The 14107-nt window shown below is 33.8% G+C and overlaps 1 protein-coding gene across 2 annotated transcripts in view; it reads right to left on the reverse strand.

The window, feature by feature from the left end:
* Positions 1-2413: 2413 nt before the first annotated feature.
* The window catches only part of LOC128991581 (alpha-mannosidase 2), a 221121-nt gene continuing 209427 nt past the window's right edge, over positions 2414-14107 (reverse strand). For both annotated transcript variants that reach the window (XM_054414595.1, XM_054414596.1), the window contains 4 exons: positions 11494-11586; positions 10714-10886; positions 8125-8258; positions 2414-6491 (listed from right to left, as the gene is read on the reverse strand). In XM_054414595.1, the coding sequence (XP_054270570.1) occupies positions 3784-6491; positions 8125-8258; positions 10714-10886; positions 11494-11586 (3108 nt within the window). In that variant the 3' untranslated portion in view covers positions 2414-3783. The remainder of the gene's footprint in view (positions 6492-8124; positions 8259-10713; positions 10887-11493; positions 11587-14107) is intronic.

Below are 14107 nucleotides of genomic sequence, written 5' to 3' on the forward strand. Positions count from 1 at the left end.
TTATTTTTTTCGTTTGAAATCACTCACTGCCGTTAGAATATAAGACTTCTTAGTAGCAAACTAGTATGATAATATCTTATGTTTACGTAATATATGAGGGTTTAATTTTTTTTTAACAAGTATTTATTTCAATCTATTCAATTCTAGAACAATAAGTAAATTTCATGACAATTTTAACATGGGTTAGTTACACTCCATCAAGTGCACTAACATACAAAAACTTATAAAAAGTTTAATTAAAAACGATTTGGGAGGTCTATTGGATTAACTCTTTTGGGCCTATATGTTGCTTCACTATTATCGAGGAGGTTAACTGCCAGGGAATTTCTTTGATATTTTTTGCTTGGTTTTTTTTATTTCTTCTCTAATAAAGGGCAATTTTGTATCTTGATGAATAACTTTATTTGTGACAAACCAAGGTGCTTGTAAAATATTTCTTAGTGTTTTGGATTGAAATCTTTGAACTATTTCTATGTTTGAGTTCGAAGTGGTTCCCCAGAGTTGGATACCGTAGGTCCAAATAGGTTTCAATATAATTTTGTATAAAAGTAATTTATTTTCAACAGATAATTTCGAATTTCGACCAATAAGTAATTTCGGTAACTGCAAATAATTGTCAGCTTTCCGGGATAAATCCACGTGTTAATAGTTAACTAAAATAGAGTAGGTAGTGTGGAGAAAAGTGGTGTATCACTAAATAAAAAATGGCCAATCTGGAATACCGCTGACATTTAACGCAACGACAACGTTTCAAGTTAAAGTGGGGACTCGAGTGGTTCAAGAAAACACAAATATGCAGACCAATACAAGTCGTACAGTTTATTGTGTACATTCCCCAACACAAGCCACCAACCCTGTCTAATATATCCTGCAGTAACATTCTTGTTTTCTTTCTTACAACAGCTTTTCCGAGAAAATCTTACAAAATAGTCAGTGTTTTCCTGGTTTAACCACATATTTTCCTGGTTTTCCTGAAACGTATTGTTGTACTATTAGACTTTCAAGCCAAAATAAAAGCGGGTGTTATAAGAAGTTTTGCCGGACTGTAAATTTCTCACAAAAATAAATCAAGTGTTGACTAGAAAAAAATATTGACTTAAAGGGGTTTTAGCTTTATAAAAAAAAGCTTTGAAAATTGTGATTTTAAATGAGGATGAAGAAAGTTCCTTTGAATTTTTCTTTGGCTATTATATTTTTCAATTGCGTTTCACAGACTGTATTGTAAACAAAGGATATTGTTTTTAAGCTTATCTCAACATACCTTTATATATGCCTTTTCATATTTCACGAAGACAGAATCAAAAAATCCAACCATGGAAGCATTTTTTACTATCATTAACCACAAGACAAAAGCTACCTTAAACCAGCATTAATTCAAAAACAATTATATGCTTGCTGCGTTTAGCAGAGTTAAACCTCTGGAAAAATTCAAATTCTTTATTGAAAATCAGCAAACAAAGAGACTGTCATTTGACACAGAATATATGGTGTACAAGAATATCCATGATTAGATTCCGAGTTTGTTTAAATATTCCAATAGTTTGTTTCACATTCAAGCTTCTTGGGAAAAGTCCACTAGCACATGTTAGTTTTGATCAACAAAAATAATAAAAAAATGTTTTCAATTAATTAAAATTGAAATTACGTTGAAGCCTTTGTAAACTTAATTTAATTTTTTTTCTGAATACAAGTTTATACTAGTCTCTTTGGCTACGAATAAAATCCTACAATGTTTCATTTTTAATTAAATTTCTTTACATTGTGATAGATATTAGTATTTTCATCCTGCCAAACAGCTGATCACATTGATACATTGATACAAGTTGTAAAGTTACGTTTTTTATAGCAAATGATGGGAATGTAACATTTTATTACAGTTTAAACAACCACCTTTTTATTCACTGTCTCTTCTTCTAATAAGAATCAAGGGGTTAGCAACTAGTAAAATAATAAATAATTTAAGGTGTTAAACTGAATTATCAACAGTTGATTATGAAAACATGTTGTTTATTTCTCGTAAATATTATAATAACAACAATACCTAATAGTTCTAACATGCAAAATACAATATACAAACATGTTAAGGAATATTTGATCTTGTTAATTTCACTTAGTTAAACTTTAGTTGATTTAGACAACCTATATTTATACAACAAAACTGAGCCTGATATGTTGTTAAAACTGTACTAAACATATTGATAAAATTAGTAAAAGGTGTATAAAATACAATAAAAATAATTTATAAAACGAACAACCATGGAGAATAAGTTAAAATTTAAATAACATATGTTAAGCTGTAAAAGTATTGTGAATACATAATTGAATATTGTCATGTTTACTTAACATCGTAAGGTTAAAATAAAAAAAAACGATGTAAATTAAGATCTCTTTTGAAAATAATATAGTTGTGGTATTTAATGTGTAGGCCTAAATAAAAACGTATACATTAAAAACATATTACAGTTTAATTAGCATATAAAAAATAATCGGATAGTAACTAATTTTTATTAGGAAATTAGCTCCCATAATAAATTGGAATTATTAGTAGTTATAACACAAGTACGTTATTTATTTGTAATAGCAATACATCATTTTAACATCTTTATTACATATATAACTACCCTATACAATGCCTATACGTACTAATAACACAACTAGTTTTAGTTAACAAGTTAAATTAAAAATGTACACTAAAGCAGTAATAATACAAAAATACATTATTTGATCTTAAAAGATAACTAGAGTATTATCAAGATTCAGATCTTTAAATTATTAGGAGGTGTATAAGTATTTAAGTTAAAAACGTAAAAGGTATAAAGTGTAAAAACAATATCAAGGATATTAATGAGTATAAATCAATGAACATAGCTTGCTGTTACAGCTGATAAATACTTAAATGTAACAAACAAAGTATTTTTACTTTAACCAACAAAGATTAAAACGTATATCGGTTATCTAAAAATAGAGATTCGTTACAGAAAACAAGCAGACTTTTAAAATAATTATTTCTAACCGATTTTATTTTTATTTTGGAAGACACATGCACATTTAAAAAATCAAAACACCAATATTAAAATCAGACTTGGAAAAAACTATAAAAACATTTATATAAAAAAATTATATAAAATAAAAACACTAAACATTTTTAGGATAGTTATATACATGTTTGTTCAAATTGTTCACTTTGTTCACCATGAAAATATAATTTATATACGAGTCCAAAAATACTTACTTTAAAGTAACGCTTATAAGTGACCGATAAGGTATTTACAATATGTATATATTTTACATTATTTACAACTGTTTGTACATGAAGTCAGTCGGCAAAGTCGGTAACAAACTTCATCATTTACCTAAAAATTATATCGATAAAACAAATTGATCCAAGATGGGTTACCTTTTTCCAATTAATAACAACAATATTAACTTCAGACAGAAATTCAAAATAGCCTTTACGTTAGTGGTAAAAAAACACATTTTTTAAAACTAGAGAACAATATTTTCTTACTGAATTTAAATTAACCTAGCTCTAAAAAACTAATAAATAAGTAAAAAAAATGCCCAATAAAAGTATTGATTCGTCTGAAATATAAAACCCGTCGCATCCAAATAGAAAAGCTAATTAGTAAATGTTTTTCAGATCTTTCGGTAAAGTGTTAAACAAATGAAATCATAATATACCTTGCATACATACTAAACTAATTAAAAAAGTCAGATTCACATTTATCGATCAAACTTTCCATCTTGGATATAAAAAATTACTATACATAAAATAAAGTAACATCAATGGCTAAATGTAACATTAACTGTAACTATGTCCATCGCCTGTACACTGATATTGTCAAAGGACTTAACATTACTAATCTTATGTAACCCTGTCAACGACGTTTGCACTATACTCTTGGTCTTCAGCCCTGTGAAAAACGTTCTAGGATAAAACGCACTCGAGGACAACTGCACCCCGCACTTGGGGATGGAGACATCGGTCGCCACGGAACACGCAAACCCTTGCCGATGGAGGAGTAGGAGAGCGGATTCAGAAGGAAACTGGGTGAAGGCCGGGTCAGCCAAAGTCCTAAAGTTCATTAAATGCACATCACAAGGCAGTGGCTTCGATAAAAGTCCCACTTTAGAGTGAAAGTTCAACTTTGTCTTACCTGTATCGTCGGTTGACTGCGGTTCGAAAATGAAAACGTTCGGGGGATAAAGTAAACCTAGGGATAGGTAATTCGCTAACAAACTAGGTTTGGAGTACTCGTTGGATTCGTGAGTGTTTTCCAAGAGTAGCCAAAACTTGGTGAGTGTTCTTTTATTGTCGACCACACCTTCGCCCATTCCTCTCGAGTCGTCGTAGAGTGTTCTTCTGTCCAGCATCACCTCGAGCCATCCTGTTTGCCAGGACGCAGCTCCCTGTGCATGGTTTACCAACAGACTCAGTCGGTGCTTGGCATCTTCCATGTAGGCCATAGAAGTCAACGGGAAGTAATTACCCTCAATACCAATTCTCTTCACCTTGATCCTCCTCTGCATCTGGAAACCGTTCAGATCTGAGTAGAACTCCGGCGGATCGCCGTTGCTAATATCACTTATCACCCTCATGAACAATTCTGTTTCTCTATTCTTCGGGGGAGCTTCAAAGTCTATGAGATTCTCTATGTAAACCCCTTGACTCAAGGGACCTGGTTTGTGATATATTCTTACAGAGTGAGCAAGGAAATTTCCGTATATCACAGTTATCTCAGAAGACACTGGGCCAGAGGTTATGATAATTTTCTGTCCTGGGTAGTCGTCTAAAATTTCTTTCTCGGTTTCTTGCAGGTTTGGATCAGGCTTGAAAAGATAAGCGCCAGAATGGAACTGGGCTGACATGTATGCTGCGAATGAAATTGCAGCTTGAGTTGTCTGATTTGTAGACTTTTTCGTAATAGCTTTGAGGAAACCCGATCTACCGTCCAAAAGCAATTTCAAAGCGTGGTTTTCCAATTGTATATCACCTACTTGCATTGGTTTCACATCAAATTCAGTGTGCTTTTTACACAATTGACAATATATCACAGACCTAAATTCAAAGTTTTTCTCCGTTGAGTATTCAATAATGTAAGTAGTGAGTGACAATGGAGGCAAATCAGCGACAAACATAAGTTCAAACTGAGTTTTTGAAAGCCTCATATTGTTCTCTGAAGAATCATCTTGTCTTTTGTTCCTTGCTAATTTGTTTGTCATATTCCAAACAGGGTTGATTTGATATAAAACTGGATTCCCATCAGAGTCTACGACATTTACTTTAGGAGATAAAATATGCAGCTTAACAATGTCTTGTCTATGCTGAGCTAAAGAATTAAAAAGCACGATTTTCTTGAACTCCCCTTTTTTTATAAGGAGAGGTATCTTTCTGGGTAGTTTCTCATAAGATTCTCTATCCGTATCTGGAACTATTAGCCTTGCTGACGGAGGCACCTGAAGCTGACCCGCACTTTCCTTCATTGTCAGCAAAGTCTGCGCTGAATAACCTTGCACAAACACAGATTCCTGTATACCTTCATACATCTTCAGCGCGTAGTCATGCATTACAAACGACTTGGAAGTGCCTGTGATCGCATCATGGTGTTGAAACAACGCTAAATTCTGCCTCGCCCGAGTCAACTTTTCGTAATCTCGTTCTAAAACCTTCAACGTACTATTGAAACCCTGATGTCTCGCATAGTTCAGAGCAAACGTGTACAAAATTTCAGCAGATCTCAAATTCGCTTCCAACTCTCGATCGAGTATTTTCCAATAAGGTCTAGTAGTAAAATAACCACTCCAGTAAGCGGGTCTGCCTTCAGAAAAGATATCACTGTAGACAAAAAAGTCTCCCCTAATAGTTTTGAAATCCCTCATGCGTTCTTTCACAGCCAAAAAGTAGTCTTTGGGCGTCCCAAAACTGATTTCCGCATTATACTCCTTATGCTGATTTATATACTCAATAATCTTCTTATAATTTCGATACTGCTGATCCCACTCGATGTCGTGGTCGTATCTGAAGTCGTCACCGATCGGCATCAGCACAACGTTGTGGGGAAACAGCGATCCCGTCCTACCGTACTGTTCTAGAAGCAGTTCCGCTTTCTGTTTCACATTCTCATTGTCTATAGGCACTGCAGTCAGAGAGAACTCTGTATATTCACCGGATATCTTCCGGAAGTCAAAGTTGAGGCACACTTGGGGGTGGGGTCCACAGGAGTGTTTGATGGAGTAGATGTCGAAGGGTTGGTTGTGGACGAGGATGTCGCTGTGACCGTCTCCGTCCCAGTTCTGTCTCCAGAGGAAGTCCCCCATCTGCTTCTCCGCGAGCCACTGCTTCCACGCGTAGTGGATCCGCTGGATGACTGCCCCGCTAGAGAAACCAGAGGCCTTCAGGAGGTATGGGACTGTTGAGCCGTGGCCGAACGGATCGATAGACCAGCCGGAGCTCGGGGTGATGCCGAGATTGTTCCTCACCCACTGATGACCTGAAAAATATTGAAATTTAAATATCAGAAAAACTAAAAATTAATTTTAATCGGGTGGTACAAGGTACAGAATGATTAAAAACTAGAATACACTACTGTTGTTGAGTTGTGAAACAAAAGAAAAATATTAAAAAAAGCATAATGCCCAAATTCATTAGAAAATGTTCATTGATTTACATAAGTACTAAACTAATATTTACAAAAATTTTCGAAGTTTAAGTTCAATATAATGTAAATTACTGAAATAATTTTGCAGTTCAGTGTAAAATAATCTGTTACTTTATTCGGTTTCAAACACCTTTTAAATGTATCCCACAAATATATAATGAAGTGTCACACACATCAATTATTGATAAAAGAGTGAACAGTGAAAAGTTTATTAAGTATTATTAACTCAATCATTGAAACAACTAAGCTATCACAAGCTCTTTGTAAGTCGGATTAAGCACACCGTTCCAACATAGTGTTAAAATATTGAACATTAAAAATCATCCTTTCTTTTACATCCAACTAGCAAGTCAAATAGTTTTGTTCAGAGTTCAAAATGCACCACCTAAATTTGAAACTTATCTACAAGAGAATAAATAATGAATATAAAGTATAGAAGACAGAGAGAGAAGTTTGCCAGCAAATGATGCCCTAGGGGTTCTCGCAGGAGTCTGACTGTTTCAGGTTATTACATATGCAGTGTTCAGACCCACTGCTCAATTAATTCAATGGCAGGAAAAGGCTTTTGCAAAAGACTGTTAAAAGGTTTACTCATTTAATTATGAAAAGTACTTTTTACACAATAGCAACAAACATTATGTTCTTTTTAGCCACAAAGGAATATTTGTTTGTATTTTGTATTACAGAGGCGAGTATCATTGCATTACAAAATTTATAAATCTAAATATACTGTTGACTATGTATTTGTGAAAAAATGTGTAATTGCTTATTGCTTTGCTTTTTTGCACATTGGAAATCAACTACTTTAGAGTTTTAAGATTATTTTAGTTTTTCTAAGTTGCTGTACAATATGTTTTAAGCAATTGTTACATGGTTTCATTATGATAAAAGTGTTTACATATTTTTCTCCACAATTGTCTAAGTCAATATTTTCTCTCATGTTAAAATTATCCTATACCTATATCTACTGTAATTTTAACCAATACTAATATTCCCCAATACAAATTTATTTCAAAAGAAATCTGTCTGTCCATGAACCTCTGGCAAAACTGCATTTAGTCATACTATCTGTGGTTTTGTAAGCAATTGTTCCCACAAAAGGATAATGAAGTATTAGTGTTGTACTGGGACTATTTGAAAATTACCCATCCACACTGTCAATGTGTTAGTAGCATCTTTTAACCAAGGTAGACTTTACCAAGTAACATACATTGTGATAGAAAAATGATGCAAGAAATGTTTACTTTTTTCAAGATGGTTACATATTTCCTAAAGATACAGTAACTTAAATGTATTGACCTATTTTTGGTTTATATCATATATTCTATCATTGACTAACACAGTCAATAGTTCTATCCATGAAATTTTGTTATGAAAAACGCTACACTTTTCAAGATACTGTAGTAGCATCTATTTAATAAAAAGAGATTTCAACTGAGAACTGAGTAATTTCAAATGTATTTACCTTCAATGAGTTGGTCCACCATGGCATACACATGTGATGTAGCTTCATCAGTCATGACCCATCCTCCAGTAGTAATCTCTAGCCTCCCCTCTTGTAACAGCTTCTGTACCATCTGTTTCTTGGTGGGGTGAGCACTGCGAACAGAGTGTAGTTGTTAGACATTTCAATTAGATTTGGTCAAGGTGAATAGGTGTGGGAAATTCAAAGCGAAGTTAGGTTGTAAGTTGTTTTCTTCAAATAAACAGGCCATAAAATGTACATGAAAGTTTTTACGAAGCAAGGATTGAGACGTAAATTGTTTGGATTGGAGACAGTTGTAAACTCTGATACACACCATTCACTGACTTCACACCATTCTATTTGGCTTTGATTGGTGTAAGAGTTAAAAGACTAAAGAAGTAGAGTTATTTGGTAAATGGTCTACATGGCATACAATTTTTTTACACATCAATGGGACATTCTGTGTTGGTTATTACAAAGCAAAAAGTGAGAATGGTTAGGACAAGGTGGTAGAGGCATTTTAGGTGAGTAGTTTTGATACGTGAAATATTTACAATAACTAGATTCAAGAGTATTGTCATCTTTAGAAATTTGACTGAATTTGAGTGGGATGATTGTTGTTGTGTACTTAGAAATACAAATGTAATTTAAGAGTAAATGGTATAGATTCAAGAAAATTGCAGTTGGGAATAAAATGTAGGCTTGGGTGAAATGAGGAATGGTTATCAAAATAAAGAATGTCCATAATTTATTGGTGAGATTATTAGTAATATTTTTTATGACTTTCCTGTTAAAAAGTATTATTTTGTATACAATTTTTGTACACAAGGTATTAGCATAGATAAAACGTTGGTTAGTCTATGGTATTAGACTGCTGGAGACTTTGTGTCACCGTATGCATAATTAATTTGTGAAAATACCACCCATATGTAGGATTACGTACTGTATCCTTTCCCATAAAAGTCAAATAAATTTAGAAAGTTTTGAGTAGTTTACGAAGACAGAGTAATACAATGTTATTAAGGAGGTTAAAAAAATAATATTTTGAAGAAAGAAGAAACCAGTTTAAGTTATTTAAAAATGAAAAGGTAAATAGAATAGTTAAGAACTATTACAATTATTTGTTACTCCTACACCATCTTTGTTCTTCAACCGATAAATTTTATTTTTGCTTTAGTTTTTTTACCCTAATTAAGAACTCAACAACTTAGTCAACAAACACGTCCTTTTTTTACCGGTTCACTATAATCTGTATGACGAAACATGTCTCTTGACCGGACGTCTACATGGAACTGAGCCTTAAACCATTGACCAGTCCTCAGGAAGACCTTGTTCCTTTAAACCATTTAGAACTTGCAGGGTCAGAAGACCGGTTCCATCATGCAAAGAAAAGGAGTTATTCATCTCTTACACATACAGACTTTACAAACAATTTACACTACAATCATTACGAGTTACTGTGAGAGGTACATGAAACCTGCATCTAGGTCGAGGTTGAACAATATTACTTGCCTAACAAGTTTACAGCGTAGAGTACTCGAGATCGCATTACGCCTCACATGTGATTGTCAAATTACGTCAGAGTGCTTGTCTCTGCTTCAGCGAGGCGAATTGATATTCCTCTTCGTACTTTCCACATCCAACAAGTAAACATTACATATTTACAACGCTTTGATCTGTCGCTTCAGTGAAATGGAAAACATCGAGAGCTTTATTGGCAGTAATTTGTTTGAATGACGTCACATTTTTTTATGAATAAAACATACTGTTTGCAAAATGTACAAAGCATTTTTGTTGGTTAAATGCAAGATTTACACGAATGTCGGAAGTGGATTTTAATGCATAATTTATGTTTATCGGAATTCTTTTTCCTGTAGAATATTTATAGTCTTTTCATTTCTAGATGTTAAATTCTAATAAAAAAAACTTCCCTAAATTCCATTGAATTTTTAAGCTATAATATTTTATCGATTTATAGAATCGATGTTTTGCCATATCAACTGAACATTTAAACAAGTTTACTCCAAATCAAAAATCTCTCAACAAATTAATAACTTCCTAACCTCACCTAATCTATTTCTTCGAGACCTTAAAATCAAATAAACATTTTTGTCAGTTCTACAATTTTAATAGGTCTGTCGATTTAATCATAACGAAGACAAGATCAATTTTAAAAACTCTAAGCCCACATAAAATTTGTAAACCACTATCTCTAGGGTAGTCATTTCTTAACAAAAATCTAATCCTTTAAATACAGGCCCAAGTTTAATTTACCCATACAGCTTCTAGACTTCCTAAATTAATTGTTGTTCACAGCTTTTTTGAGTAACAACTAAAAATTTCGAGATTATAGTCTGAATTATGGAACTTGGCTCTTGACATTCCCACTATCTGGGACTGGCCCGTCTAAGGAACATGTCAGCCTTAGTCAGCAAAAAGACTACAAGATCCCGCCACTCATCATCATACACTCATCTCCATTCGTACTTTGCTTAAAATACTTTGGTATGGTCACCATTTCAATTAAAAGTATTAAAGTAGACGCAGGCTCAAGAGACAGGTTCCATCATACACACTATAGATACTAACCTTTCCCACCAGCGTGCGAGGAACGACACCTCTGACCAGATGAAGGTCATGTTCTTCAGCAGCGTCAGCTTGTTGGCCATGTGGTTGAGGATGTTGCGGGTCTGGAAGTGGTAGTAGCTCTCGTACGTCTTGAGCCATCCCGGGTCGTTGTGCGAGTGAGGAACCAGGATAACCTACAAGGCAAAGATATATCTTGAGGATAACCTACAAGTGAAAGATATATATATATATTAAGGATAACCTGTCAAGGATGATAAGTATAAGACTTGCTGGATAACTGAGAAGTTTCAGTAATTTTGATGGTTCAAAACTGGACCCAGCGCTGTTCCTGATCATCGGGCTTTAAATAAATCCTGGCTGATGAAACAGCTGATCTTAATCAGTAACAAAGGTACACAAATCATCTCACTCCAATCTACAGTCTTCCTTCACTGATATTTGAGTTATAATATCACAACATATGTCACATATATATCACACATATGTGGCGTCCCTATCTCAATGATTGATAATCGATGATGATAATAATTGAGGAATACAATTGGCTAAAAAAGTCTGAGTCAACTTTGACAATAGTATAATTATTACGTAAAACTCCACAATTGTGAATGTTGTGTCCCACTAAATGCTTGTTCGTGGATTCATTCTACACTCGTCCTTCAATCATGGCTTAAAATACGCACATCGGATGAAAATACTTTGTAATATACCCTACTAGGCAATAAAGGCATGGTTTTCAAAGAAATTTGGCAAGCATAATTGGTTATGGAGGATTCTTACCTTTAGAGGAATCTTAGCCCATTCGGACTTCCTGGACTTGTATCTGTCTTCAAAGTTGCTATCCCAGTACTCCCGGCTCTTCATCCAGTAGGGCTGAAACAAGATTATAAATGTCAGAAACGGTCCATACAAATCTACGTTGTTAACATTAAAAACAACTCAATTACGAAAAGAATCTAGAAGTTCAAATGTCACACAAGCGTATTGTTACTAAACTGTAACAATCATTACATCGTACGTTTTCGTGTCGAGGTATTTCCCTCATGTTGAAAAAACTCTACTTGCTTAAGAATTTGACCTTACCTTCAGCACTGAATGTCAGTGCTCTAAGCTAGACTACCTGCATTTCTCTTCTACTAGAGGATATTTTAAGGTGTACATTAACAAAATCTTTTCCTCTAGGACGCTAGGCTTTAACTCGAGATCGATTTCACATTACTTCAGGCTAGACCTAGGAGTTGCAGCATTATCAATTAGATAACATCGCGGGCGATTGGAGGGATTGAACCCGGGACCACAAGGACAGAATTTCCACGCTCTGCCAACAGACCAGTTTGCTCTTCGACGTTTTAATAATAGCACTAAGATGATTCTAAAATAACACGATTCACGCTGGATATCTTAGAATAGTTTATTCACCACATATGCTAAACGTACTCAATAAGTTGGGATAAGCAAAAAAAAAATAACCTAGATAATCAAGCTTAAAGATATTGCCTACAAGTTTCAATAGTGAAATATTATAATCTGAAATTATAAGGTAACTAAGGGATCAACGTTTTTACATGTTGGAAATGAGGCTTTAATTATTTAAACCCGCCGTAATTCATATACAGTACAGATTTTACCCCTAATTATACGGAGTAGTAGTATCATCTTTGCAACGATGCTTTCCAAGCATATAAATATTTTATCTCTTTGACAATAAAAGTTAATGCCATCATCTGTGAGAGGGTTAAGTTATTTTATAAAACTCAAGTGCTACTACGTTCGCCTAAAGGGTGTATGAGAATTTATTATAAGTTCTCATACAGATAGATAACACCGATAAATAACAAAAGGACGCTGCATTTCAGAGCACTTGGTGTTTAACACAACCATTCGCCACAACATGAATTCATTTCCACCAAAGAGCGTGTATACAGAGTGTATTACATTACGTATTCATTGTCTCTATTACAAAACCATGGAAACACAACCATTTGAACGTAATCAACTGCAATGTGTTTGGAATCAATTGAGATGCTCTTGAATAAAACATACAAATAACACAACATCTATTACGTTATACGGTCGTTACGTATACGTTCCATAAATGTAGAATCATGACGAAGTAGGTAGTTAAAGGCTATCAACTGCAATTTGTTATGAATTGATTCCCATATTTTGTGTGAACAGAAAAGAAATTTATGCGAATAAAACCTTTGTGTAGAAAACTATCTACGAACATAACATTACGTATTCATTCTTGCATATTTACATTTACATTTTTAAATTTACATATTTTTAATTTTCATATTACTAAAACAGAAGAAATGTAGCGATTTTTTTCGAAAAAGCTTTAGGAAAAACGTCCATTGTCTAGACGACAGATGATGTTTTTGAGTAATGTTTTTTGATTGGAGAAATTTCAAACAATCTTGGATACATCTTGGATTACAATAAGCTGCAATATTTTGACTAATAACTCAGATAATTTAGTTCCAGATGTATGCACCAACAGCTTAAGTTTGGTTCGAACCGATTGGCGCCAACACATTGGTTATGGCGCCAATCGCCATTAGTGATTTCACGGGCTTGAACCTCATACACCCTGCGATCTACAAACTAGGCTTATCTCGCGTCATGCATAATGCAACTAGAAAACCTAACCTAAACAGCCTCGATAATCTTTTAAAATACATCAAAACAAATACCGTCCTATAAGACAATTCGCACTCTATACCAGTAATAAACAGGTAACCGACTCGTCATTTCGTTCTATCATTCCTATCGTAAAAAGAATATCGCTGAAGCAACAGAGAGCGCAGTTCCAGACAAAATGGCCGCCAAGGGACTAATCTGAAATAACACCGATCTTGCCCTTAGATTACAGTTATAGACGAGATATAGAATTGAATTGATACTAGACTTTTATACTATTGTAAAACCTGCATTCTGTGTTTTACGCTGGCTGCGCTTGAGTTCGTTGATGTCGATTAAATATTTCTTTTTTTATTTCAGGGTATATTTTAGTTTTACTTTACCCAGTTTACAGTTTTTGGCAAGCATACTAGAGGACACGCAACAGTTTGAAAATAGTCATTTGATATGATCGAAATAGTTTTTACAGGAAAATAACAAGAAATAACAAAAATAACACGCACTGAATAATAAATACAGAAAGGATTATTTTATATCTTGGGCATTTTTCAAGATAGAAATTTCAAAATTAGTATAAATGTGTATTTTAGTAGGTAAAAAGAGCTTACAAAGTTTCGTTCCAATATCTCAATCCGTTTCAATATGGTGACCATTTAAAATCATTAATGCCAAATTTCATGAAAACCGTAAATTTTAAGAACATTTTTTTCCAGATCAAAAAGATAGAGAATGTAAATCTATATCAAATTAG

The sequence above is a fragment of the Macrosteles quadrilineatus genome, unplaced genomic scaffold (genome assembly GCF_028750875.1).
Source record: "Macrosteles quadrilineatus isolate MER2022 unplaced genomic scaffold, UCM_ALF_1.0 Scaffold_4__1_contigs__length_99947679, whole genome shotgun sequence".
In the NCBI taxonomy this organism is placed as follows: domain Eukaryota; kingdom Metazoa; phylum Arthropoda; class Insecta; order Hemiptera; family Cicadellidae; genus Macrosteles; species Macrosteles quadrilineatus.